The 26,430-nt window shown below is 33.4% G+C and overlaps 1 protein-coding gene and 1 pseudogene across 1 annotated transcript; both read right to left on the bottom strand.

Annotated features, from left to right (window-relative positions):
- Window positions 1-2,049: 2,049 nt before the first annotated feature.
- On the bottom strand, window positions 2,050-3,157 carry LOC149210371 (uncharacterized; annotated as a pseudogene).
- A 21,711-nt stretch (window positions 3,158-24,868) lies between these two features.
- On the bottom strand, window positions 24,869-26,142 carry LOC149210370 (uncharacterized). Its single transcript, XM_089394422.1, has 2 exons — window positions 25,715-26,142; window positions 24,869-25,350 (listed from the first exon to the last, which is right to left on the bottom strand). The coding sequence occupies exons 1-2, from the start codon at window positions 26,109-26,111 to the stop codon at window positions 24,998-25,000; spliced, it is 750 nt and encodes a 249-aa protein (XP_089250548.1). The 5' UTR covers window positions 26,112-26,142; the 3' UTR covers window positions 24,869-24,997.
- Between the last annotated feature and the right edge of the window lie 288 nt (window positions 26,143-26,430).

Raw genomic sequence — 26,430 nt, 5'->3', positions numbered from 1 at the left:
AAGGATGACAACAATAGGGATTCAGTTCCTAGATTAGCTCCAGGTTGTTGGGAGGGAGTTAATGCCTCCTATATTTGATGTGAGGGAGTTATGAGGCTGTTAGATTCTCTATGCTATATAACAGGCAGTCATTCGGATGATTTGCTATGTGAGTGTGAGGATTTCATGATGTAATCTCCTAATTTGATTAATATATTTCTGATGCCTATGTTTGGTGGACGTAGCCCAGATTGGTTTGGTGAACCATGTTAATTCTTGTGTTTATGTGCTTGATATTTTGGTGTGTGTATTTATGTTTGCTGTGCACCTGATCCAACAAAATAATTGGTCTTTATTTATCCTAGAGGAACCCAAGAACCCAAGAAAATGTAGTTACTAGTAAACCTTTGTGGTCTACAACTTGTCCTCCTCTCCATAAATCCTCTGGGTAAATGTAAGGGGGATTTGAACCTTATATCAATAATTGAGCTTCCCATGGGACAAATGTGATTCCCCTAGACTTTGGGTAGATTTAGAATTAAGATGGATTCAAACACTTGGAAAATGTTTAACTACCAGATTTTTTTTTTTTCTCCAGTTCTCTCTCTCTCTCTCTATATATATTATTAAAATATTTTTTTATTTATGATTTTCCACATTAAAATGTTAATACACGTGGTTATTAAAATTAAAATATTACATGGTTGTTTGACTATCTATTTGTCTATGGGTTTGTGTGTATGCGTTATTAATATTTTTAAAATGTTATATGTGAACGCCGTATTAGATATTGAAGTAACCTATTAATGAAATAAATAATGGAAAAATATTTTTTTTTTCTCTTCAATTTTTAGGTATTATATAAACTCACATTAAGATGAATAAGTACATGGCCATTATAATAAAAAAATTTATTCAACTCCTTTATAATAGAAAATTAAATATATGAAAAAAATAAAATAAATTTACTTTTATCTATATAAAACTTGATTATTCAATATGCATATTGAAGTATTTTGTTTATGACTCACACTAAATTTTTATTATCAATATATTTTTGTTTTAATTATTACATGTTAATTAAATATAAACTAAATTACACATTATATAATATCAATGGTATTATTTTTACTTGTTTTGTCAAATCTAATAAATTACATATCTCCCTCACACTAAAAAATAGTTTTTTTTTTTTTTTTTTTTTTCCATATTTGTATATAAAATTAATGTAAAACAAAGATGAAAACTGAAGTATTTTAATTATGACCCACATTGGTTTTTTTATTTTTTGGTTATTACTATTTTTTTAACTTGTTAATGTAAGCATTGTTTTATTATTTGCAAATGTAACACTAAAGAACAACATCTCCCTCACACTTGGTTGGAAAACCCATCTCTGCACAAAACTTTTAAATTAATATGTTACATTTATAAATCAAATCACTTGAATATATCTATATATATATATATATATTAACATAAAACCTATAAAAATATTTAATTGGAGTTATCCAAAGTAGTTGAGAGGAAGAATAGAGATCCTCCTCTTCCAAATTCAAATCTCATATTAATGCACTTTCATGTAATAAACCAAATACTTATATTCCTCCGATATACTATAAGTGAATATAAAAATAAAAATGAATTCACCAAAATCAATATAGCACACTGTATAGCAGAATAAACCTGTACCTCATCTGTTAAAATTATTCTTTTCACCTATTTATACGTAGTTATATATTTGTCCTTTCTTTCATATATATAAAATGCTGAAAACTATACAATAATATATACAAATTGATTCTCATCTATAATGGACAAAATTTCATTATTCCACTGCCAGTATATACAATCCATTGCAACCCATAAAATAAAAAGGATAACCGTCACTAGACAATCCACATGGATGAAAATAGCATGTCTCAAATGAAGGAGACATATTTACAAAATGACTTTCTAATATGCCTAATATTTGAATAAACATGATGACTCATGGTACTTCATTTTTATTTTTTTCATCTTCTGGCACGCCTATAATGTTCAACCCCAAAATCATATATTTTTCCACAACTAAGTGACTAAGTGCTCTCCATCAACTATGTATGTAGACACTTTCATTTTGCATGGCAAGCACTGTGCAGAGGACGTGTATTCCTCACTCTCGATTTTCTCAGGGTGCTCTCTCAAATAATTCATGTAGTTCTGAGCCTCCGGATATCCTACACAGTCTGCAACAATACAGGTTCCTTTGCCAAGCATGCTTTTGTTCTCGAGTAACATAAAATCCGGCAAATAGCAATGTTTGAAGTGATCCATGAACACGAAATCAAAATACCTAGCTGATATTTCATTCAAAATTTCCTCTAATTTGTCATCCAGTTCACTCAGTATACCTTTTAACACTGTCACTTTTGAGGAGAGTCCTGATAGAAACAAATGCACATAAAATTATATTAGAGTTTTAGAAGATACATACATATGAAGTAATTGATGCATTCCATTATTATTTGTCATAAATGTTCATATATAAGCTTTAATGTTTACTGAGACATTAAATTAAAAGTAGGAAGGAGAAAAAGATATTTGTATAGTTGTCGAATTATATGTATATATATATATATATATATATATATATATATAATATCTTTCCTATTGAACATGCGTGTTTTAGAAGGGAAATATAAATTGTCAAACAGGACTATAATACTAAGACTTAATCTGATGACTATGTGAAAACAACATATTTATTTGAATTGAGATGAGAATTGTTAGAACTTTTACCAGCATGCTCTATCATTTCACTGGCAATACCAAAGTTGTGTGAGTTCATCTCTATTGTAACCAGCTTGCTGTCAGGCTCAGTCATCTTTGAAGCAATCCTAATGGCAGAATATCCACAATAAGTTCCAAGCTCTAACGCAACCCTGGGAGCGTAAGTCTGCACGGCATCATCGAGAATATAACCCTTCTCCTTCCCTAAAATTGTCATCCAGGATTAGTCAGTAAAACTGTCAATTGCATCGAGCACGGCCTTTGCATTTCCCTTCTGTGCATTTTGTCGGACATAGTTCATCAGGGCTCGTTCTCTGCAATCGGGAGAATGACCTTTCAGCCTTGCTTGTTTGTCAAAGTAAAATGTGCAGTAAGACACTACCTTCGACACAAGCTCAGATGCCATGGCTTTAATTTGTTTGGCACAATATGACAAAAGACTTGCACCTTTCGATGTTAAGCACAAATACAAATTTGAAGATATATATAGAGAGAGGGGAACGAAAAAGGATGCGATTCTAGGCTTTGTGCACATGTTAGTTATCTGCGTCCTTCGCTTAGTGGTTAATTGGGAAGTGCGTAGATTCCAAGCGAATTTATCCTTGGACTTTCTATGTAGCTTGATGCTTTGCTTGATGCTTTGCCAATTAGATTTTTTTTTGCGAGGGGGAGCAAAATCACAACCCCTTTTCGAGAAGATGTAGACACCTCATAAGATTACGCATGACGGCACAAGTCAAGCTGTGGTCATCTCATGACGCCATGCTCTTTTATGATGGAAGCATGGTGCTTCTGAAATTAAGTTTCAAGAGCGAATCACATGGAAGCATACACATTCAACACAATGGGTAATTTCTCTATGAAGGAAGTTGTAAAGGTAGGTGGGAAAAATGTTTAAACACCTCATAAGATGAGGTATGAGAGCACAATTCAAGCTTTGGTCACCTCATGAAATCATGACTTAATGATTTTATTCTTTATCTTCCCACAATTTCAAGAGCGAATCACATGGAAACATACAAATTCAACACAATGGGTAATTTCTCTATGAAGGAAGTTGTAAAGGTAGGTGGGAAAAATGTTTAAACACCTCATAAGATGAGGTATGAGAGCACAATTCAAGCTTTGGTCACCTCATTCTATTATCCTCCCACAGTCACACATTGAACAACCAGGATGAAGTCTCTCGACACAACACAACACGTCATAAGATGAGGTATGAAGGAACAATTCAAACTTTAATCTTTATCTTCCGGAGACATCGTGGCTTCTTGGGCGTGGAAAGCATAGCGTTTTAAGGAGTAAATCGCATCAAGGCATACACACTGAACGTAACTGACAGTAGTTGCCCCAGAATGGTGTAAAGAATCTCTTGAAATAAGAACGGAAATATATATGTGTTTTCATGTGACTAACGGATCAAATAAAATGCAAGTGTTAGGCCAAATTATTGAGAGAATAAAGAAAAACGTCATTAAGGAATATAAAAAAAAAGTATTTCTAGGTAAATTTAAGGAGATTTTGTGGTTCCCTAAAGAATTAGAAGAGAAAAATATTAACATATAATAATGATGTGGCTAATCTAAATCTAGAAAATAAAACTAAGGAATCAATACTAAAAGTGTAAAGGTACACCTAAAGAGTAGAAATTTGGGAGATCATCATGAAAAACTAAATCACTATATACAAAAACTCATATTTCTAATAGAATAAATATTAAATAAAGATTATTTGAAAAAAAATTAGAAAACTCTCTTATTAAGAGGAACATTCTATTTCAATAGTTGCTACTTCACGATGGAAATTTGTGGTTACAACATTTGGTTATGGTAAAATTATAAGAACATAAAATAACATGAGTGGATTATGTGAGGGTGAAAGTGTTATTTCATTGGCTAGAAAACCAACTTAATTATGACTTATCATAATTAGACTAAGCATAATGATATTAAGTACCATTTTGTAAGGGAGATAATTGATGGAGATGGAGTAGCTTTTAAAAAGATTCACGCTCAAGAACATTTTGTTGATATGCAAATAAAGGAGCTACTAAATAAAATTTATGAGGTTGAGAATGAAAATATTGGGTGCTGAACATAGACAAACAAAGGAGGTAGTGACATTTCATGAAGAAAATGGGGAACTCATGGTTGATATCTAAAATATGAAGGATTACAATTATTGATTGGGTATCAAGTTTGTTTTCTAGCCTAAGAAGCCAAGTTGGGGACCCGTACTGGTTTCTTTGGAAACTTAAAAAAAATGACAACAGATTGCATCTTGCCTAATAAGCAAAAAAATAATATCAACTATAATAGAGAAAATTAAGTTAGAAGAGAGGAGGTTGAGAGATAGAGTTAGAGACTTGGCATAACAAATTGTGGCACTTTATCAAAGAGATGTTTAGTCTTTGAATAATAAGGAAATTAACTTAATAACCCAGGTGAGACAATTTGAATATCACATTGATGATTATAGGGAAAAAATAGAGAATGTTGAAAATGAGATTATTCGGTTAAGGGAATCTCTGCCAGAGTCACTTAAGCAAACAAAACAAACAAAAGATGATGAGGATTCAAGCAAGAAAAATTCCAAGAAAAATAAAAGGGAAAATCATGAGTGGTAGAAATCACTTGTAAGATTTCAAAGGCTACGCAAAGACAAGGAAAGGATCATTGAGGTACATTTGCAAGCTATAAATGAGAAGGCCGATAGTAGCCCACAAGACATAGATGATTGTATTTCCAAACTATAGAGGGAAGAACTGTGATTGATTGGTGTATAGAAAGTTTCGAGCTAGCATTTGGAGAAGTACAATTGGGAAGTTGATGCTCTAAGGAGGGAAAATGGAAGCCTTTTAGAGAGGCTATGGAGCAGGTCGAAAGGATGTGTCTTTGGGTTGATCTTTGATCAAGAGCTATAGGACATACTTGACAAACTACAAGCTTAGTTGCTCTCACTGTTAGATGAAATCATCTTGTTTGCTTCCAAGCTACTAGAATCTTTTACAAAGAATATTTCCAATATTGTTGCATTTGAATCCAATGAAATGGTGTATTCAAAATGTTGGGTAGTTAATAAAAAGGAAAGGAATCATGCCCTTGAACTCGAGATGGGTTTTCAAATATTTGGAAGAAAGGGTGATTCTTGAAAAAACATACGAATACGAAATGAAATCTTAAACGAAATGTCCCATTTATCATGTAGTGAATCTCTTAGACAAGCTGTAGAAGATTCAAATCATTGGCAACTAGAGATAGATTCTTTAGAGGTCTTTTCATTTATTTTTCCATCATTGTTAAGGTTTTCTTTCAATGTAGTCGTATGGCAAAGTACATTTATAATCTGTCAATGGCTAGGGTTTGTCATGAAACAAGAAATAATTTATCTATCCCCTATGCACACCATACACATATCCTATTGCAGGGCACTAAATAATTAGGTGAAGCTTGTAAATTATAGGGAAGCATAAAACCAAACAAACAACAAAATAGGTAATATATTCTATCGAACTATGATATTTCTGGCCTAATACCTCCATTTCTACTTTTAAAAGTCTTATAGCCTTGTAACCTCTACATCTTTACTGCAAGGGTTTAATTAAAAAGGTAATTGAACTCTTCGGGTAGTTCTACTTTTGCTGAGATGCTTAAATGGAATTTCAACTTTGAAGGGAACATTATATTGCATTGCATCACCATGAAATCCATAAAATGAAGCTTAACAACTATGGTGATGTTTTTTATTATATTCATTTCAATTAAATTAAAGTGAAATTTAGGTACAACCTGAGTCCCCATGATATAAGTCGTAAACCAACCACATAAGTGTTACATACTTGTCCTCTTAACTCATAGAAACAATGATTATTATAGGTGGTTTCAAAAGTTTAAATAAAAAAAGTAAAATTGATGCCTTTTTACTTGCATGAAGCCCTGCAAATTGTAAATTTTTCTCTACGGGTAAAAAATTTGCAAGATGAAATTGTTAAGTAACAAACAATTAACATAAAAACACTATATTGGAGATGCTTGTGTTTGTGTTCATCACTTTGGAAAGAACTCTATCCTATCTACCCGCTTGACACCATGGTGAATTGTAGCTACCTCGTGACTCTGCTCTATTGCAATATTCTATCCTGCCTCCCCATTTTTTCTTGTTTTTTTTGAGCCCTGCCCCATCATTTTGGAGGTCTATTCTTATTTTTCTTGGGTACTATTTTTTATACCTTACCTCCAAAGGGCTCAGTTTTTCCCCTAAGGTAGGTCGGCCTTTTGTTCCTGTTTTTCAAAAAGGGTGGTTGTTGGCAAGCTCCTGCAAGGTAATGATTTGCTCAAAATATGGGAAATTGAAGTTCTATTTGAGTTGGATGGTGATTAGATATTAGGTCCCTATGCTCCAAAAAATGATGCCTTGTTCCTTGCATTAAGCCCTGCAAACTGTACATTTTTCTCTACACGTAAAGAATTTGCAAGATTAGGTGCTTAGGTAACAAAAATTTAATATACAACTACTACATTGGAGATTATTGTGTTTGTGTTCATCCCTTTGGAAAGAACTTTGTCCTATCTTCTTGCTTGAAGCCATGGTGAATTTTATGCTACCTCGTGACACTGCTCTATTGCAATTTGTTATGTTGCCTCCCATTTTTTCTTAGCTTTTCTGAGCTCTCCCCCATCATTTTGGAGGTGCATTCTTCTGTTCTTCCTATGGGGATGGATTTTCTCGCTTGCCACCAAATGGCTCAATTCTTCCCTTGAAGGAGGTGGCCCTTTTGTTCCTCTCTTTTCAAATGGTGTGGCTATTTCCCAGCCCCTAGAGGGTAATGATATGCCCAAAATAGCGGAAATTGTTGTGCTATTAGAGATGGATGGTTCTCAACTCTTAGGTCTCTTCGATTTTCTTCTAAAAGTTTATGTTGGGTCCTTATAATACTAGTGATTACCCCCTTATTTATATTGTTGTGCCCCTATTACCCCCATATTGTTATTTCTGTGCCCCATACAATCCCTTTATTGTTATTTTTGTGGCTTTATATTATTATTGTTAGGTCGGCTAGATTATATTGTGACTCCTTAGACTCCTATATATAGAAAGGAGGTTTTGTCATTTGTATCATCCAAGAATTGTTCATTTATGTAATGTAAAGGAGGTTTCCCCCTTGAAGAGGCTGAATTCTAAGGCGTGGATCTCTCTTTTCTATCTTTTTGTGAGCTGGTTTCATAACATTTGGTATCAGAGCTTTGGATTCTAGGGTTTCGCTGCTCCAAACAGGTCATCGTGGCATTTTCGCTATAACTTTGTTTCTGTGACGTTTCAAATGTCACAAAAAAAACCCATTTGAGAAGAAATCGCTTTGAACCTTGGGTCCGAATTTCAAAGCTTTTCGCGCGATATTTTCAGAGATATGATCTGAGGAAGTTGGTCTTTTTGCAGACTCCTGAATTACACTCAAAAAAGGTGACCTGGGGAAAATCGTCATAACATTCTTTCTGAGCATCAGATTGAAAGTTTGTAAGAAGTTACAGAAAGAGGACGGACTGTAGTTTTCTTTTATATATTTTTCAGAGTCAAAGGTTGAAGCAGTGACACGTGGCATTTCATACAAGTTCGCTCTACTGAAATAGTCTATAATCAGGTCACTGCGGGAGATTGTGCATAACTCTTTCTTGGAGAATCCAATTTGGATCAGACTAGTGGCATTGGAAAGAGGACATAGAAGGCTACTACAGGTCACAATTTCAGAACTGGATGATTCGAAATTACAGAGATACATCAGATTCAATATCAGGCTTCTACAAAGTAAAAAAAGGTGTGTAGTTTTTTTTTTAAATTTTTGCATAAGCTTGGTTTGAAGGAATTCAAAGGGCATAGTAAAGCATTATTATCGGTAACTGATGCCCCGAGGAAAGAAAATGCAAACACCTAGTAAGGAACCTGAAAGCTCTAGCATGACTCATGAAGAAGAGGAAGAAATGCTACATGATATATCAAAATTACAAGAACAAGTGCAACAAATGTCACGCTCACAAAAGCTAACAGATGCTAAGATAAATGGCGTGGAATCTAAGATAAATGGCGTGGAATCTAAGATAAAGGGCATGGAAGCTAAGATGGATGATCTGAAGACAGATTTGAGGACAGATTTGAAGACAGACATGGCAGATTTGAAGACAGATTTGACAAATTTTCTACAAGAAATATGTACTAATGGTGAAAAGGTTGTAAAGGAAACTCATGATGTGAACAAAAGAAATGTTAATCATGATTCCATAGACTCTAATGTTGGATCGAAGACCCACCATATTCCAAAAATCGATATGAGGAAGTTTGATGGCAAGGATCCCGCCACATGGATATTACAGATGGAGCAATTCTTCGATCTCAATAATGTGCAAAACACACAAAAGGTACGTATGGAAACTTTATATTTGGAACCAAATCAGTTTGTATGGTATCAATGGCTTTGTTCTCGTAAACAATTTATCACTTGGGCAATTTTTACGGAAGAATTGATAGCACATTATGAGGATACAAAAAGCAACACTTTTTTTAGCCAATTGATAAGTCTCAAACAAAAGGGTTCAATAATGGAGCACATTGAGGAGTTCCAAAAATTGAACATAAGGGTAAAAGATATTCCAGAGGAGCATAGGATTGATGTGTTCATAGGGTCTTTAAAGGATAATATCCAACATGATGTGCGCCTTTGGGAACCTGATTCATTAGAGAAGGCATTCAGGTTAGCAAGAAAAATGGAAAGCAAAATTATGGCAACTAGGAAGCATACCATTCACAACTATAAAGACGGAAGTGTTGTTGCCCATAGTCTTCCACAACCTACAAGGTTGACACCACAACAATTGGAAGAAAAAAGAGCAAAAGGGCTTTGTTACAATTGTGATAGCAAATACACAAAAGGTCATAAGTGTGCTGAGAAGAAATTATTCTACATAGATTGTGAAGAGGAAGAAGAAAAGGAGCAAGAAAGGTCAAAAGAAGAGGATATATTCCAGGAACAAAGCCTAGATGAAGAACAAATAAATCCGACCATATCTTGTAATGCATTGGCGGGAATTACCACTCCTCAAACCATCAAGATAGAAGGACAAATCAAGAAGAAAAAGGTAATAGTGTTGATTGATTCAGGAAGCACCCACAATTTTATTCATTGTAGGGTAGCAAAAGAATTGAATTGCTTCCTATATCCAGCACCAGAGTGTCAAGTGATGATTGCAAATGGAGGAACAATAAATTGCTCTGGAAAGTGCCATAATATCAAGCTATCCATGGGAGAATATGTATTGACTAGCCCAATGCTTTCCATTCCAATGGGAGGTGCTGATGTTGTACTAGGAGTCCAATGGCTACAATCCTTGGGTACAATAGCTTTTAATTTTCAAGAACTTTTCATGAAATTTTCTGTGGAAGGAAAGGAAGTTGAATTAAGGGGTATTGCAGGGAAACCAGGAAAGATAATCAGCTCTAATGGCATGACAAAGCTTCTAAAAAAGGAGCAAAGAGGTGTAATTGCACAATTATGTTCGCTAGATGTTTCCACATTGGAATCATCTATTTCTCCAGATCTCCAAAAAGTCCTGGACAATCATTCCAAGGTATTTGAGACTCCCAAAGGTCTCCCACCTATGCGTGATCATGATCATGCTATTCATCTGATTCCAGGAAGTGTTCCTCCAAACATCAGGCCGTACAGATATCCATATGTCCAAAAAAGTGAAATTGAACGTATGGTTGCAGAAATGCTAGAGGCTGGTATAATTCAACCGAGTCAAAGTTCTTTCTCAGCTCCAGTAGTATTGGTGCACAAGAAGGATGGATCATGGCGCATGTGTCCAGATTATAGGGAGCTCAACAAGCTCACTATTAAAGATAAGTTCCCCATTCCTGTCATTGATGAATTACTGGATGAATTGCATGGATCAATTTACTTCACCAAGTTGGATCTTCGTTCGGGATATCATCAAATCAGAATGAAGATTGAAGACATTCCGAAAACGACATTTAGAACTCATGAGGGTCATTATGAATTTTTGGTCATGCCTTTTGGCCTTACCAATGCACCTTCAACATTTCAAGGTTTGATGAATTCAATTTTCAAACCATTCCTTAGAAAATTTGTGTTAGTATTTTTTGATGATATACTAATCTACAGCAAGTCTTGGAAGGATCATGTTGAACATGTTGACAAGGTGCTACAACTATTGGAGGAGAAACAATTATATGCAAAAAGATCCAAATGTTTCTTTGGAGTCCAGGAGGTGGAATATTTGGGTCATATTGTATCTCATGAAGGAGTTAAGGTAGACCCTAGCAAAATTAAAGCCATTAAGGAATGGAAAATCCCCACATCCATAAAGCATCTGCGAGGATTTCTTGGGTTGACAGGGTATTATCGCAAGTTTGTTAAGAATTATGGGAGAATAGCAGCACCTCTAACAACATTATTGAAGAAAGATTCATTTTCATGGACTCCGGAAGCAACAAAGGCCTTTGAACATCTTAAAGAGGCAATGTGCCAAGCACCGGTCTTAGCTACACCGGACTTCACAAAAACCTTTATTGTGGAATGTGATGCTTCAGGAAATGGAATTGGTGCTGTTCTAATGCAAGATGAAAGACCCATTGCTTTTGAAAGTCGTCCAATCAAGGGAAAGTTTTTAAGCAAAGCTATTTATGAGAAGGAAATGTTGGCAATACTCCATGCACTTAAGAAATGGCGACCCTACCTAATGGGAAGACACTTCAAGGTAAAAACGGATCATGATAGCCTTAAATACTTTTTAGAACAAAGATTATCCTCTGAAGAGCAACAAAAGTGGGTCACAAAGATGTTGGGTTATGACTTTGAAATCATCTACAAAAAAGGGAAGCAAAATGTGGTGGCAGATGCACTCTCAAGAAAGGATGAGGATGTGGAAGCATTGTTGTGTGCCATTTCTATTATCCAACCAGATTGGATAAACGAAGCAAAGGAGGAATGGAAGAATGACGAAGAAGTGTGGGCACTTATTCGAAAGCTACAACAAGATTCCAGTACTTCTGATACATTTAGCTGAAAAAATGATTCGTTATGGTACAAAGATCGCTTATACCTCTGTAAGAATTCCCAGCTAAAACAAAAGATTCTTATGGAATTGCACACTTCTCCCTTAGGAGGGCACTCAGGATTTTTAAAAACTTACCACAGGGTTAAGAAGGAATTTTTTTGGGATGGCCTTAAATCAGATATTCAAAAGTTTGTGGCGGAATGTTTGGTTTGCCAACAAAATAAAGTTGAAACAATTAAGACACCGGGTCTATTACAACCTTTATCCATTCCAAGCCAACGTTGGGAGGAGGTTTCAATGGATTTTATCACAGGTTTACCCAAGTCTGAGGGAAAGAGTGTCATCATGGTGGTAGTTGACAGACTTACCAAGTATGCACACTTTTGTGCATTATCACATCCATTTAAAGCCAGTACAGTTTCTACTGCATTTATGGAAACAGTTCAAAAGCTACATGGAAACCCAAAGATTATTGTAAGTGACAGAGATCCCATTTTCACTGGAAATTTTTGGACAGAATTATTTTCTTGTCTTGGTACTCAGTTAGCTCATAGCTCATCTTATCATCCTCAATCTGATGGGCAAACTGAGATAGTAAACAAATGTTTGGAAGGATATCTTCGTTGCTTTGTATCTGATAAACAGACACAATGGGTCAAATGGTTGCCTCTGGCTGAATGGTGGTATAACACTTCCTTCCATACAGCAACAAAAATGACCCCATTTATGGCACTTTATGGGTATCAACCACCATCAATCACATCATATTTAAGAGAAAATTCTAAGGTTCAAGCAGTGGAACATCACATCGAACATCAACAACAAGTCCTCCAACTCTTAAAGGATAACCTCGTGTTGGCACAAAATAGAATGAAACAACAGGCAGATCAACATCGCAGTGAAAGAAGTTTTGATGTAGGTGATTGGGTATTCCTACGGCTACAACCATATAAGCAAATGTCCCTAAAGCAAGCTAAGAAGGATAATAAATTATCACCAAAGTATTATGGTCCGTACAAGGTGTTGGAAAAGATTGGTACTATGGCATACAAATTGGAGCTTCCTGCAGCTTCTCGATTGCACCCAGTTTTCCATGTTTCATGTTTAAAGAAGGTTATAGGCGACAAGCTCCCAGTTCAAACAATATTGCCAGAACTTGACGAGGAAGGAAAAATTATATTGGAACCGGAAGCAGTCACAGAAACAAGAACTCGACAGCTACGAAATCGATCAATTTCAGAGTATCTTATCAAGTGGAAGAACTTATCCGCTGAAGATTCCACATGGGAGGATGAGAATTTTATGCAGAAGTATCCAGAACTGCTCAAGCGTTGAGGACAACACTTTTTTGAAGGAGAGGGGCATGTTGGGTCCCTATAATACTAGTGAATAACCACTTATTTATATTGTTGTGCCCCTATTACCCCCATATTGTTATTTCTGTGCCCCATAGAATCCCTCTATTGTTATTTTTGTGGCTTTATATTATTATTGTTAGGTCGGCTGGATTATATTGTGACTCCTTAGACTCCTATATATAGAAAGGAGGTTTTGTCATTTGTATCATCCAAGAATTGTTCATTTATGTAATGTAAAGGAGGTTGCCCCCTCGAAGAGGCTGAATTCTAAGGCGTGGATCTCTCTTTTCTATCTTTTTGTGAGCTGGTTTCATAAAAATTTATGCACATCAAAGGCATCAAGTTGACACCGTCAGAATTCCATCTGTGTCCACTTCTAAAAACTTTAATGCCTGTCACTCCACAACAAGCTGGTGGAATTCAGCTCACCTAAAATTCACCTAGAAAGTTGTTATGTGCAACCATTTCTCTCTTGCCTTCATATAGCATGAAATTCACTTCTTCCTGGTTATCACACTTTGTACCACAATAATTCTCTCTTGGAGTTAGAATGAGAGAATTTCTAGGAATGACTGTAGACATGACACCCCCTTGTGACTCCGATTCCAAGACACAAAGGTGTAAAGTAATGAAGGATTAAGTAGATACCTTCATTATTTAAGGAAATTTCCCGAACATTAGCTCGATGTGCAACAACTTTGTTAGGATTTTCATCCTCGACAATAATGGTTGTGTAAATATGAATCATCTTCATAAAAATGAATAGGAGAAATGAAAAGGATAATGAAACTTGCCTATATATGGTATGAGTGTTCCTCTTTTCACCTATGCCCTAGCTGATGGCTTCCGTAGTGAAACTAAGCATGAGAGGTTGAATCCAGGGGACATAATCAAGGTAGGTGAGATTTTCCTACTCATCAAGTAAGTTTTTATCTCATACAAAATCCTTACACTCAAAGCCCACCAACGAGATCCTGTAGCCATTCAAAATTCATCAATTTTAGGGAGGTTTTCACCCATAATGGAAATTTTCACTTCTACTGTTGTATCGTAGTCCTCTTTGGGTTATGGGAAATTCAACTCTGCCCTCAATGCTGACATATTGAGCCCTTTATCCTCTCCACCTGTAGAGAATATTATATCTTCGCCAACATTGTTTGAGATGATGGCTCATGAGCAAGAAATGTTACCCAAACATTCCATTAATACCCATGGAAACACACAAATTTAGTACTCTAGCGCCAACAAGAAAACAACCTCTTTGGCCTCTATGCAAGACAAGCAGATGATGACTTATAACTTTCTATATTGAGAAATAAATCATTACAATACATATAAGTAATCACATACAGAAGCATAATTCATCTTCCATACATGCAAATTTGTGAAAACAATAAAAACTATAGTTAAGAAGATAATTATACTTCCCCTCTCTACAACAAATCATTGCCTTGGAGATATGTCATTAAGTAATCATAGAAGAAGCATAATGGATACTGTGAATATTTCAAGCATTCAAATTTGTGAAATCAATGAAAATTATAATGAAGGAAACCCATTTTTCTCAAGGGAGTGCAAGGAAAAAATAGAATTCAAAGGAGATGAGTGCTTCATAAGTCATTTTTTAATAGAGCGTGACAAATTTTTGTATTCAATATATGACTTAATAAAGGAAGAAGAAATTTTTCATTGACCTTGTTGCATGTATTAACCAAAAAATCTTAGCAAGGCCAACAAAATTTCATAATCTGAAAAAGACATGGTTTTCCTTATCCAAAATTGCTACACTTTCGCATGTCTTGATGACAATGAAAATGGTGAACGGGTTTTGTTTCAACCCCTTGTATTTCCTCTTGGAAAATAGTTTAAGGTTTCCTTACCATACTCATACTGTGCATATCTTGCAATCACTGCAGTTGATGGAATTTCTTTACGTCTAGGGATTATGTTACCGCATAGGCGTTGAGATAGGTCCAAAAATTGTCAGTCTAGGCACCAAAATATTCTCCTTTCAAATCTAGTGATTTTATTATTAAGTCTGGTAGATACTAAGTTTAGAGGATGCCCAAAAATAAGGCATAACATTCTAGTATGTGTTATTACTCAAAAGTGAATTTATCTAACATCAACATCAATTTAACTATGAGAACTGTGACAATCTTTATGGATTAACAAATTAAAGAATGCTCCCATAAGTAGAGGGAAGATCTACACAATAACCTATATAACATGTCTTGCAGAGGAAGGTTTTGTTGTTGTTGTTTATGGAAATGTTTACAAATCAAACATAATCAATTGATCAACTATTATATTAATTAAACATAATGTACTAACAACCAATCAATTAAACAAATTATTATGTCACGAAACATCACTTCCTGGAGGCAAATCTCCATGACAACACATACATCCATTTTGTAGATAAAATCTCTATTTCTCATTTCTAGCTATTAGAAACATATCAACTCAGGAATATGAATTGGTTTATACCCACCTTGAAACATACTCGTTAACTATGCTATCCATGAGCTACTATGACACATTAAATACAAAAATAGAGAAAACACATCCCCATCAATATTATACACTAAAAATGTCAACTATGGAAAAAACCTTTTTTGGTTAAAAATATGTAATGGTGACTGTGGGGATTTCCCAACAAATTGTTCGCTTATTTTATGGCAAGGGTTTTATATCCTCTAGTCTCATCTTTGTTCCTTTCGTCTCTTGCTTTGATAATCAACCCCTTACAATATGGGTTGTGTCCTCCTAAATATAACCTCCCTTTTCCCCTCTCTTTCTCTGCTCTAAACTCATATGCATCTTGTCTCGACAACTAACTCTATTTTTCCCTTATCTATGATTCTCCTTCCATCCATTAGTTGGAAAGAAGCAAGACTAAACTTTTAAAAGAGAAACTTACCAACAATTTCTCCATATTTTTGGTAACTTGTTTTTCCATTTGGGACATTGTCAGTTCATGACATCTGCAGGTTCCACGTGTGAGTTTTTATATGGAGAGAGGAGGAAAAAACCAAACAATCTCATAGGATAAATATACATATCCAAAGCCCCCATAAGGGCACCTTCAGTGTAAATATGTATCTATTTGACTAGCGTAAAAGAAACATCAACAAGAAAATTGGAAATCAGACAGCATCGAAAACACCATAAGATGAAAAAGTCTATCATCTTTGTGATAGTAAGAGATTTGAAAAAATCTATCATCTGTGTGATAGTAAGAGAGTTGAAGATGAAAGTTTGTTTTATTGAAGCATTCAACTTATATCTAAATCAAATCATGATGTCATGATGTTAATCAAAAAACCAATCTTTCTAACCTTCTATGTCATCAAAAGCTATTGTGATCATGCAATGATTTTCTAAATATTTTTTTATCATACAAATAAAATTGTAAAGCAATCCTAAATAATCTAAAATTATTTTTAAGATTAGATAAACCAACTATATCTCAATAAATATTAATGAAGATGATATTCATCATCTAGCCATCAATTTTCTATCATCTAACTCCTAATTTTCTATCCATCTAAACTAAAAGAGTTAATGCATGTTTCTAATTTTAATTTAATACAACAATAATGAAGGTTATCAAACTATGTAAAAATAAAAGTAAACGTAAAGATGAATGCAACAAAAAAAAAAGGGTTGAGGGAGAGAAAAATAGAGATTTCAAAAAAATAATGAATAGGAAAGAAGCATGATAAATGTATGTGAGGAGTCATGTCATTGGTGTTGTTCTTATTCCCTAGCATCCCCTATATCTCTCATAAATTTCAACCTTTGTGGTCTTTTGGCTAAGAGATGAAGAAACACGGAATGTATTCTTTTGGCTAAGAGATGAAGAAACATAGAATGCCACGGAAGTATTGTGATTGGAAATTTCTACATTCCCATTACGTTTTCCAAAATCATAAGCCAGTTATGAATTTTGCTTGAATATTATTCAATGGAATTATAGCTTGGTTTCCTTTTAATGGATTTCTATGGAAATGACACTTTGTATTAGTTATAAATTCATTCTTAGAATTGGCTTGTAAAAATCCTTGAGCTAATTATATAAAATAGTAGTTGTAGATAATTTATTTAAAGTAGCTAAGGGAGAGTCAGGTTTACAATGAGAGAACTATTTCATTCCCTTTGTATATTTCTGATTCCAATTGTTTGTATTGAGTAATTAATCGATTAAGGGTTGTGGTGAGAGAGTTATTTCATTACCTTTATACCTTTCGAATTCTAACTATTTGTACTAAGTAATTAATCCACTTAGTTCATCTCATTATACATTCCCATAAGACTATACCTATCAATCGTTAAGGAAAAGAGGTGGAGTTCATTACCTTGTGCACCATACAATCTTCATGGATTATGATTTCTTTTGATATTTAGGTTTTATTATAATTAAGTGAAATTTTTTCACAACACTCCCATTTAAATATAATCATACATGTAGGAATAAACTATGATATGATCACTCAAATTTTGTCCAATTCTAGTTTAACCTATCCTCAAGTTATAGAGAGACAACTAGAAAGAATAAATTTTTGGGAAATGCGTGTAGAGATTAATTGAGAAATGAGAGTAGAGTTTATGGGAGGCTACACATAGGATAATTTTAGTTAAATGCAGTAATAAACATTGTTCATGGTTGATCTATTACCAATTCAGATGCATGTTAGCCACATATCTAACAAACACACAGAGGGATTACATATTTTGAGCTGAAAACCACATTTATAGTGCAAAACCTAAAAAATATTTGCATCTTGAGAAATTTGATCCATCTCGGTGCTTATAATCTAAAATTTTTCATTTTTTAAATTCCATTTTTGAATGTATATATCATAAAGTAGTTGGAAAATGAATTTTCAGTCATTGTGGTGGTTGTTGAGTACTTGATAAACCACCTAGACAATGGAAATCATAACCTTGTGATGCATGCAATGAAAATACAACTAATAAATCAACTAGGAAGTTGATTCTGACACCTAATACTCATAACACCCCATTTGAACCTTTGGTAAGAATCAACATAGAGGAAAAAGTGAGTCATTCTACTGCCCACTATTAGGAACAAACCATAAGCCACACTAGTGCTTGTTGTAAGTACAACTAATAAACAACCTTGGTGCTTGTTGTTAGAGAGAAATTGATAAGCCAACTAGATAGTGGGCTACATAATCTTAAGTGTTAAACAAATCCTTTGGTGTGAATTCCTTGAGCAAGCATTTCCTCAGAAGCTCAATCTAGCTTGGGGGTGGTCTCCTATAAGAAAGTTGTTGTGTACTTTGTTTATGGTTGGGTGGAGAGTGGGAGTCCCTCCTTCAATTGCTAGCTAATTTAAGATATATAGATAACTATATTACATTTTTATATTTAAATCGTGAAATATGATGTTCAATGATATGCTTATGGTTAGTGTGAGATATTGTGTGTGTATTAATTTTAATGAATGTTTGGAATGTCCTATTCAATATTTAGTTCATGATTGATATGAGAAATTGTGTGTTTATGCTCTGTTATTTAACCACAATGCCTTAAGAATAAAGTAGCTTAGTTTGTTCAGAGGATCAATAATCTTTAAAATATGGTATGCAACTCCTCTTGTATGATTACCTTTGTATTCAACCTCAGTAAATTTATAATCATATCTCTTTGAACAAGTTGAACAAAATTGCAAGATTTTTAGAGAAGTGAGGGAAGTTTATAAGATGTTTTATTCAATTAATGAAATGAACAGTGTAATTGAAATAAAATGTTTTCTATGTACAAACCATTGAATGATATGTACAAGATTAAATGATTGTCCATTAATTAATATTTGATCATCATTATTGGAACTTAATTAAATAAATAAGATAATCACTACTTAAGAATGTAGAATGCGGTACTATGTATCTGGTACCGGTGAGGTAAAGAATATTGAATCACTAAAGTAATGACAAGGATTGAAGAATATTGGCCTAGAGAAGTGATGCAAGGGAGATAAAGAATACCAACCTTGGGTAACTAGTACTATGGAACTAAAGCATGTGAGCTTACTAATATGGTGGGTGCGCGATGTGGAGCCCCACATGGAAATGGTGTGACACCATGTGGGCCAGGTGTGGTAATGTGGGTGCCACATAGATTTATCTTGACGAAATGACCCATTTAATGGGCTAAGGGACTTATATTGAGGTAAAATTTATATCATTGGAAAAATCTCAACGAACTAAACAAGATGGTTGATCTTTGAATAATGTGTAATTTTTTCCTTTTTTGTTTTAAATGAATGTTGATTTGAACTAGTAGTTGATGTGATTACTATCATAGATGGAGTTTTTGTTTGTCCTTTTTTTCTCAAAAAGATGTAACATACATGGGTTGTGGTTGCTTCAATAACTTTAGGTCAACATGCATGGTTTTGGCATACCAAGGTGGGGATTATGCTTGATTTAGTTGACAATTATGTGGGTATGACAACACATAAGAATACATAATGTATAGAATAAAAATAGAAGAATGAAAAACATAATGGTATAATAAAATATGAATAAAACCATTCCTAACCAGGAGGAAGATTTAGTTGGAAATATTTCATAAGAGGATTCCCGTAATTGGATGAATACCCTCATAAGCATGAGAGATGAACTCAGGAGCTACAAGGATAACAATGAAAAGGATTTTAGAGCTCAATAAAGGTAAAAGTGATGAATTCGGTGATATTACAGAGCCAATAATATTCGCAAAGGCAAAGGAAACATGAACCTAGTGGTAGTTAACTAGATAGGCATAAATCCAAGAAAATCCCATTTGAAATACAATAACATGGATTGGAAACCAATAAAGAAAAAGTTAGCAAGTCAAAGAAGAGGCATAAGATTTCATGTGAAGATATAGTGAGGGGGAGAACACCAATTATCACTCTAGAAAGAGAAACAAACATCAATGAAAAGTTATCTAGTTATATAACTAGGTCAAAAAGACACTACCAACAAAGGAAGATGGATATAGACAATCGAAGCATTCAAGAAATTAAATTCCCATGTCTTTGATGGAGAGGTTAAGAAGAGTAAAGAAGAAGAATCTTGAATTTGGGGATTAAAGAAGTACTTCAAAGTCCATGACTATTCTTAGAATATGAAGACCAAAGTTGTCATTTTTAACTTGGAAGGAAAAGTTAACATATGGTGGGAAGATATTAAAAATGTGAAAGGCATCAAAGAAAAGGAATTAAATTGGAAAATATTTGATAAATATTTATATGAAAAGTACCTATCTAAGAGTTATTATGACAACAAAATCAATGAGTTTCATGAGCACAATCTAGGAAAACTAACCTTAAATCCATACACCAACACATTTTAGAACTACTATGTTATGTTCCCTACATCAAGGATGAGAAGGTGGATATTCAGAGACATATGAGTGGTTTACCATAGTCCTACCAAGATATAATTAAATTTAATGAACCAAAGATATTAGATAACACTATCAGAAAGGCCAAGTATTTTTATGATTAACCCAAGCATAGGGATAAATTATGAATACATTGTTAGAAGAAAGACAAAGCCAACTTTAAAGGAAAGGATCACAACCCTCAAGGTACAAGAAAATGGGTAAAAATATCAATTTCAATACATCTACTAAAGGTGTGTTCCAACAGAGCTTGCTCACTACAAATAGAGATTGACTTATCACATCAACATGGGAAGAGGCAGAAGGACCACGAAGGATTCATTACATTATTAGGGATGTGTAGAGGATAAAATGTTGAAATATTTCCCTAACAAACTGTAGAGGGTGAAGAACTTGTACACTTTCCAAGAGGTAATAATAGTGAATGATGTGGCTCAAACCATACCCCATGTGTATGTAGAATAAGATAACATACAAGTAGATCATCAAGCCTTAGTAATCAAAATGGAAGGTATCATTTCCAATTAGCACTAGGTTTTAACATTGTTTATATTAGCCCCCAAAATTATAGAGCCATGCACCTCGTAGAAGAAACCACATGCCCAATCATGGTTGGTATAAATCACCACGAGAGTAACAAGGAAAGTGACTAATTTTTTGAATTCACGCCACTTAGTAACAAGCAACATGTGCACAAAAGCCCCACTTAATATTTTTTTATTGGGTTCATTTGATATCTTATTTGGAATTAATTGGCTAGTTACCCAAAGAACCGAAATTGACTATTATGGTAAATCATTCGAATTCCTCCAAAATGAAGGACAAGAAAATGTACTATAGTGAAAAATAAAGCTTGTTTCAGTAAGAAAAAAATTAGCACTTTATGAGAAGGAATGTAGTAAAAAAATTTGTCTTATGTATGATTCAAGTAACTAATATAGTAGAGACAATGAAGTTAGAATTGAAGATCACCACATCATGAAACAATATAGAGGCCCATCACGGACCTTGCAGACAAGCCTGAATTTGGTAGGTGTTGGACCACCGAAGCTAAACCCTCGTCGCATGAAATCCTCCAAATCATCCTAGCCAAAACATAGAATTGTGTTAGCAACAGTAGAGGACACATCTTGCTGCAAGAAATTACATGTGAAACTAACAAGGGAAAAAATACTCTTACTTGAAATGGTTTGGTGGATAAGAATTCTTTGGAGGACATCATGCAACCTTGCAGGAAACGCTTCCCCCAGAGAATGACTGAAATGATTCATGGCATGACAGGGCAAACAACAAACTATCGTACCAAACCATGGATTGAAGGGATGAGGGCGTCCATTTCCATGAACTAGATATGGAGTAGACAGAGCACTCTGTCGAACCAGAGCAAATGTGAAAAGTCGCCCAACTGGTAAACAATAAGGGTTTAAGGGGAGTTCTCAACATCATCAGATGAAATTGCTGCGATATGAGCCGTGGATGCAATGACTTTCCCAAGATGAGGGATGACAGCTTCATACCAACGGGAAGAGTCCATAGCGTAATCTCCCACCTGATCATTTGAGAATCCTGAGATACTCTCCGAACTACGGTCATATAACCATAGGACCATACATTAAACTATAACGCCATCAATCATGTTGTAATTCATTACTAATGCATGTGTATAATGTTATATGTCTATAGAAATATATGCTTATGGTGAAATAAATGTCCAAATGCACATATATCTATAAGTTTTAATCTCAACATAAATATCAGCTAGTTGATATGGTAATTTCATTGATTACTGTGTAATTTTCTTTTATGGTTTTATTAATGTGTATCTAGAAGTGTGACAAAAAGTCCTTATGAAAAAATAATACTTTTCTGGAGAATATTTGACATCTCATTTTATGACATTTAAAAAGATATTTGAAAGCATATTAATATAAATTTTGTAAACTTAATAATAAATTTAATATTTTTTGTATTATAATATATAAACTTATTATTTTATTTTAAGTTTTATTTAAGTTTTTTTTTTTTTCTTTCGAACTTTTTATAAAATTTAAACAACCCTTATGAAATATTAAAACTCAAATCTCTTCTCACTATAAAAGATTGTTTGCACCTTAAGAGATTTACCCTGGACCAATTGGATCAAATCTCTTTTCACTATAAAAGAGGTTTTCACCTCAAGAGATTTGATCCCTCTTGTCTTTTTGTAGATCCAAAATTAATACAAATCTAGATTATATATATATATATATATATAATTGTTATGTAATTTGTTGGAGTAAAAATGTTTATGTAAGATCATATAATATAACGTTACAACATCTCTTCCGTACTAGGTGCAGATTACCCCTTGATACAACCAAAATGGCAAAATGAAAAGAGTAGAAAGTTATTAAAAAAAAAATGCAAATCTACTTTTACTTATTGGTAATATATCTATAACATAATAGTCAACCATTTTTATAAAAACACTTAAATATGAGTTTATTAAACCATTCTTCGTGATATTTTGAATAATCATGATTATGTTCCATTGTCTTTAAAAAAAAAACCTCAAATTGTATGTATTTTTTCTCAAATGCTTAATCTTTCATTAATCACATAAATAATTGGTCTTTATTTATCCTAGAGGAACCCAACAACCCGAGAAAATGTAGTTACTAGTAAACCTTTGTGGTCTACAACTTGTCCTCCTCTCCATAAATCCTCTGGGTAAATGTAAAGGGGATTTGAACCTTATATCAATAATTGAGCTTCCTATGGGACAAATATGATTCCCCTAGACTTTGGGTAGATTTAGAATTAAGATGGATTCAAACACTTGTAAAATGTTTAACTACCAGATTTTTTTTTCTCTAGTTCTATATATATAGAGAGAGAGAGATTATTAAAATATTTTTTTATTTATGATTTTCCACATTAAAATGTTAATACACGTGGTTATTAAAATTAAAATATTACATGGTTGTTTGACTATCTATTTGTCTATGGGCTTGTGTATATGTGTTATTAATATTTTTAAAATGTTATATGTGAACACCATATTAGATATTGAAGTAACCTATTAGTGAAATAAATAATGGAAAAAATTCATTTTTTTCTCTTCAATTTTTGGTATTATATATCAGCTCATATTAAGATGAATAAGTACATGGCCATTATAATAAAAAAAAATATTCAACTCCTTTATAATAAAAAAATAAATATATGAAAAAAATAAAATAAATTTATTTTTATCTATATAAAATTTGATTATTCAATATGCATATTGAAGTATTTTGTTTATGACTCACACTAAATTTTTATTATCAATATATATATTTTTTAATTATTACATGTTAACTAAATATAAACTGAATTACACATCATATAATATCAATGGTATTATTTTTACATGTTATTTGTCAAATCTAATAAATTACATATCTCCCTCACACTAAAAAAATAGATTTTTTTTTTTATATATTTGTATATAAAATTAATGTAAAACAAAGATGAAAACTAAAGTATTTTAATTATGACCCACATTGGTTTTTTATTTTTTGGTTATTACTATTTTTTTAACTTGTTAATATAAGCATTGTTTTATTATTTGCAAATGTAACACTAAAGAACAACATCTCCCTCACACTTGGTTGGAAAACCCATTTTTGCACAAAACTTTTAAATTAATATATTACATTTATAAATCAAATCACTTGAAAATAAATAAATAAATATATATATATATATATATATATATATATATATATATATATATATATATATATATATATATATATATATATATATATCTTAACATAAAACATATAAAAATCTTTAATTGGAATTATCCAAAGTAGTTGAGAGGAAGAATAGAGATCCTCCTCATCCAAATTTAATTTCCACAAATTTCATATTAATACATTTTCATGTAATAAACCAAATACTTATATTCCTCCAATATACTATAAGTGAATATAAAAATAAAAATGAATTCACTAAAATCAATATAGCACACTGTATAGCAGAATAAACCTGTACCTCATCTGTTAAAATTATTCTTTTCACCTATTTATACATAGTTATATATTTATCCTTTCTTTCTTATATATAATATGCTGAAAACTATACAATAATATATACAAATTGATTCTCATCTATAATGGACAAAATTTCATTATTCCACTGCCAGTATATACAATCCATTGCAACCCATAAAATAAAAAGGATAATTGTCACTAGACAATCCACATTGATGAAAATAGCATATCTCAAATGAAGGAGACATATTTACAAAATGACTTTCTAATATACCTAATATTTGAATAAACATGATGACTCATGGTACTTCATTTTTATTTTTTTCATCTTCTGGCACGCCTATAATGTTCAACCCCAAAATCATATATTATTCCACAACTAAGTGACTAAGTGTTCTCCATCAACTATGTATGTAGACACTTTCATTTTGCATGGCCAGCACTGTGCAGAGGACGTGTATTCCTCACTCTCGATTTTCTCAGGGTGCTCTCGCAAATAATTCATGTAGTTCTGAGCCTCCGGATATCCTACACAGTCTGCAACAATACAGGTTCCTTTGCCAAGCATGCTTTTGTTCTCGAGTAACATAAAATCCGGCAAATAGCAATGTTTGGAGTGATCCATGAACACGAAATCAAAATACGTAGCTGATATTTCATTCAAAATATCGTCTAATTTGTCATCCAGTTCACTCAGTTTACCTTTTAGCACTGTCACTTTTGAGGAGAGTCCTGATAGAAACAAATGCACATAAAATTATATTAAAGTTTTAGAAGATACAGACATATGAAGTAATTGATGCATTCCATGATTATTTGTGAAGTAAAGTCATAAATGTTCATATATAAGCGTTAATGTTTACTGAGACATTAAATTAAAAGTAGGAAGGAGAAAAAGATATTTGTATCGCTGTCGAATTATATATATATATATATATATATATATATATATATAATATCTTTCTTATTGAACATGCGTGTTTCAGAAGGGAAATATAAATTGTCAAACAGGACTATAATACTAAGACTTAATCTGATGACTATGTGACAACAACATATTTATTTGAATTGATATGAGAATTGTTAGAACTTTTACCTGCATGCTCTATCATTTCACTGGCAATACCAAAGTTGTGTGAGTTCATCTCTATTGTAACCAGCTTGCTGTCAGGCTCAGTCATCTTTGAAGCAATCCTAATGGCAGAATACCCACAATAAGTTCCAAGCTCTAACGCAACCCTGGGAGCATAAGTCTGCACGGCATCATCGAGAATATAACCCTTCTCCTTCCCTAAAATTGTCATCCAGGATTGGTCAGTAAAACTGTCAATTGCATCGAGCACGGCCTTTGCATTTCCCTTCTGTGCATTTTGTCGGACATAATTCATCAGGGCTCGCTCTCTGCAATCGGGAGAATGACCTTTCAGCCTTGCTTCTTTGTCAAAGTAAAATGTGCAGTAAGACACTACCTGCGACACAAGCTCAGATGCCATGGCTTTAATTTGTTTGGCACAATATGACAAAAGACTTGCACCTTTCGATAGAAGGTGATGTTGAGCACAAATACAAATTTGAAGATATATATAGAGAGAGAGGGGAACGAAAAAGGATGCATTTCTAGGCTTTGTGCACAAGTTAGTTATCTGCTTCCTTCGCTTAGTGGTTAATTCGGAAGTGCGTAGATTCCAAGCGAATTTATCGTTGGACTTTCTATGTAGCTTGATGCTTTGCCAATTAGATTTTTTTTCTTTGACACCTCATAAGATTACGCATGACGGCACAAGTCAAGCTGTGGTCATCTCATGACGCCAT

The sequence above is a fragment of the Pinus tabuliformis genome, chromosome 1_2, assembly GCF_031772625.1.
Source record: "Pinus tabuliformis cultivar Carrire ecotype Pingquan chromosome 1_2, CPIR1, whole genome shotgun sequence".
NCBI lineage: Eukaryota > Viridiplantae > Streptophyta > Pinopsida > Pinales > Pinaceae > Pinus > Pinus tabuliformis.
The sequence above is the reverse complement of the archived record's forward strand: the minus strand, read 5'-3'. Positions and strand labels throughout refer to the sequence as shown.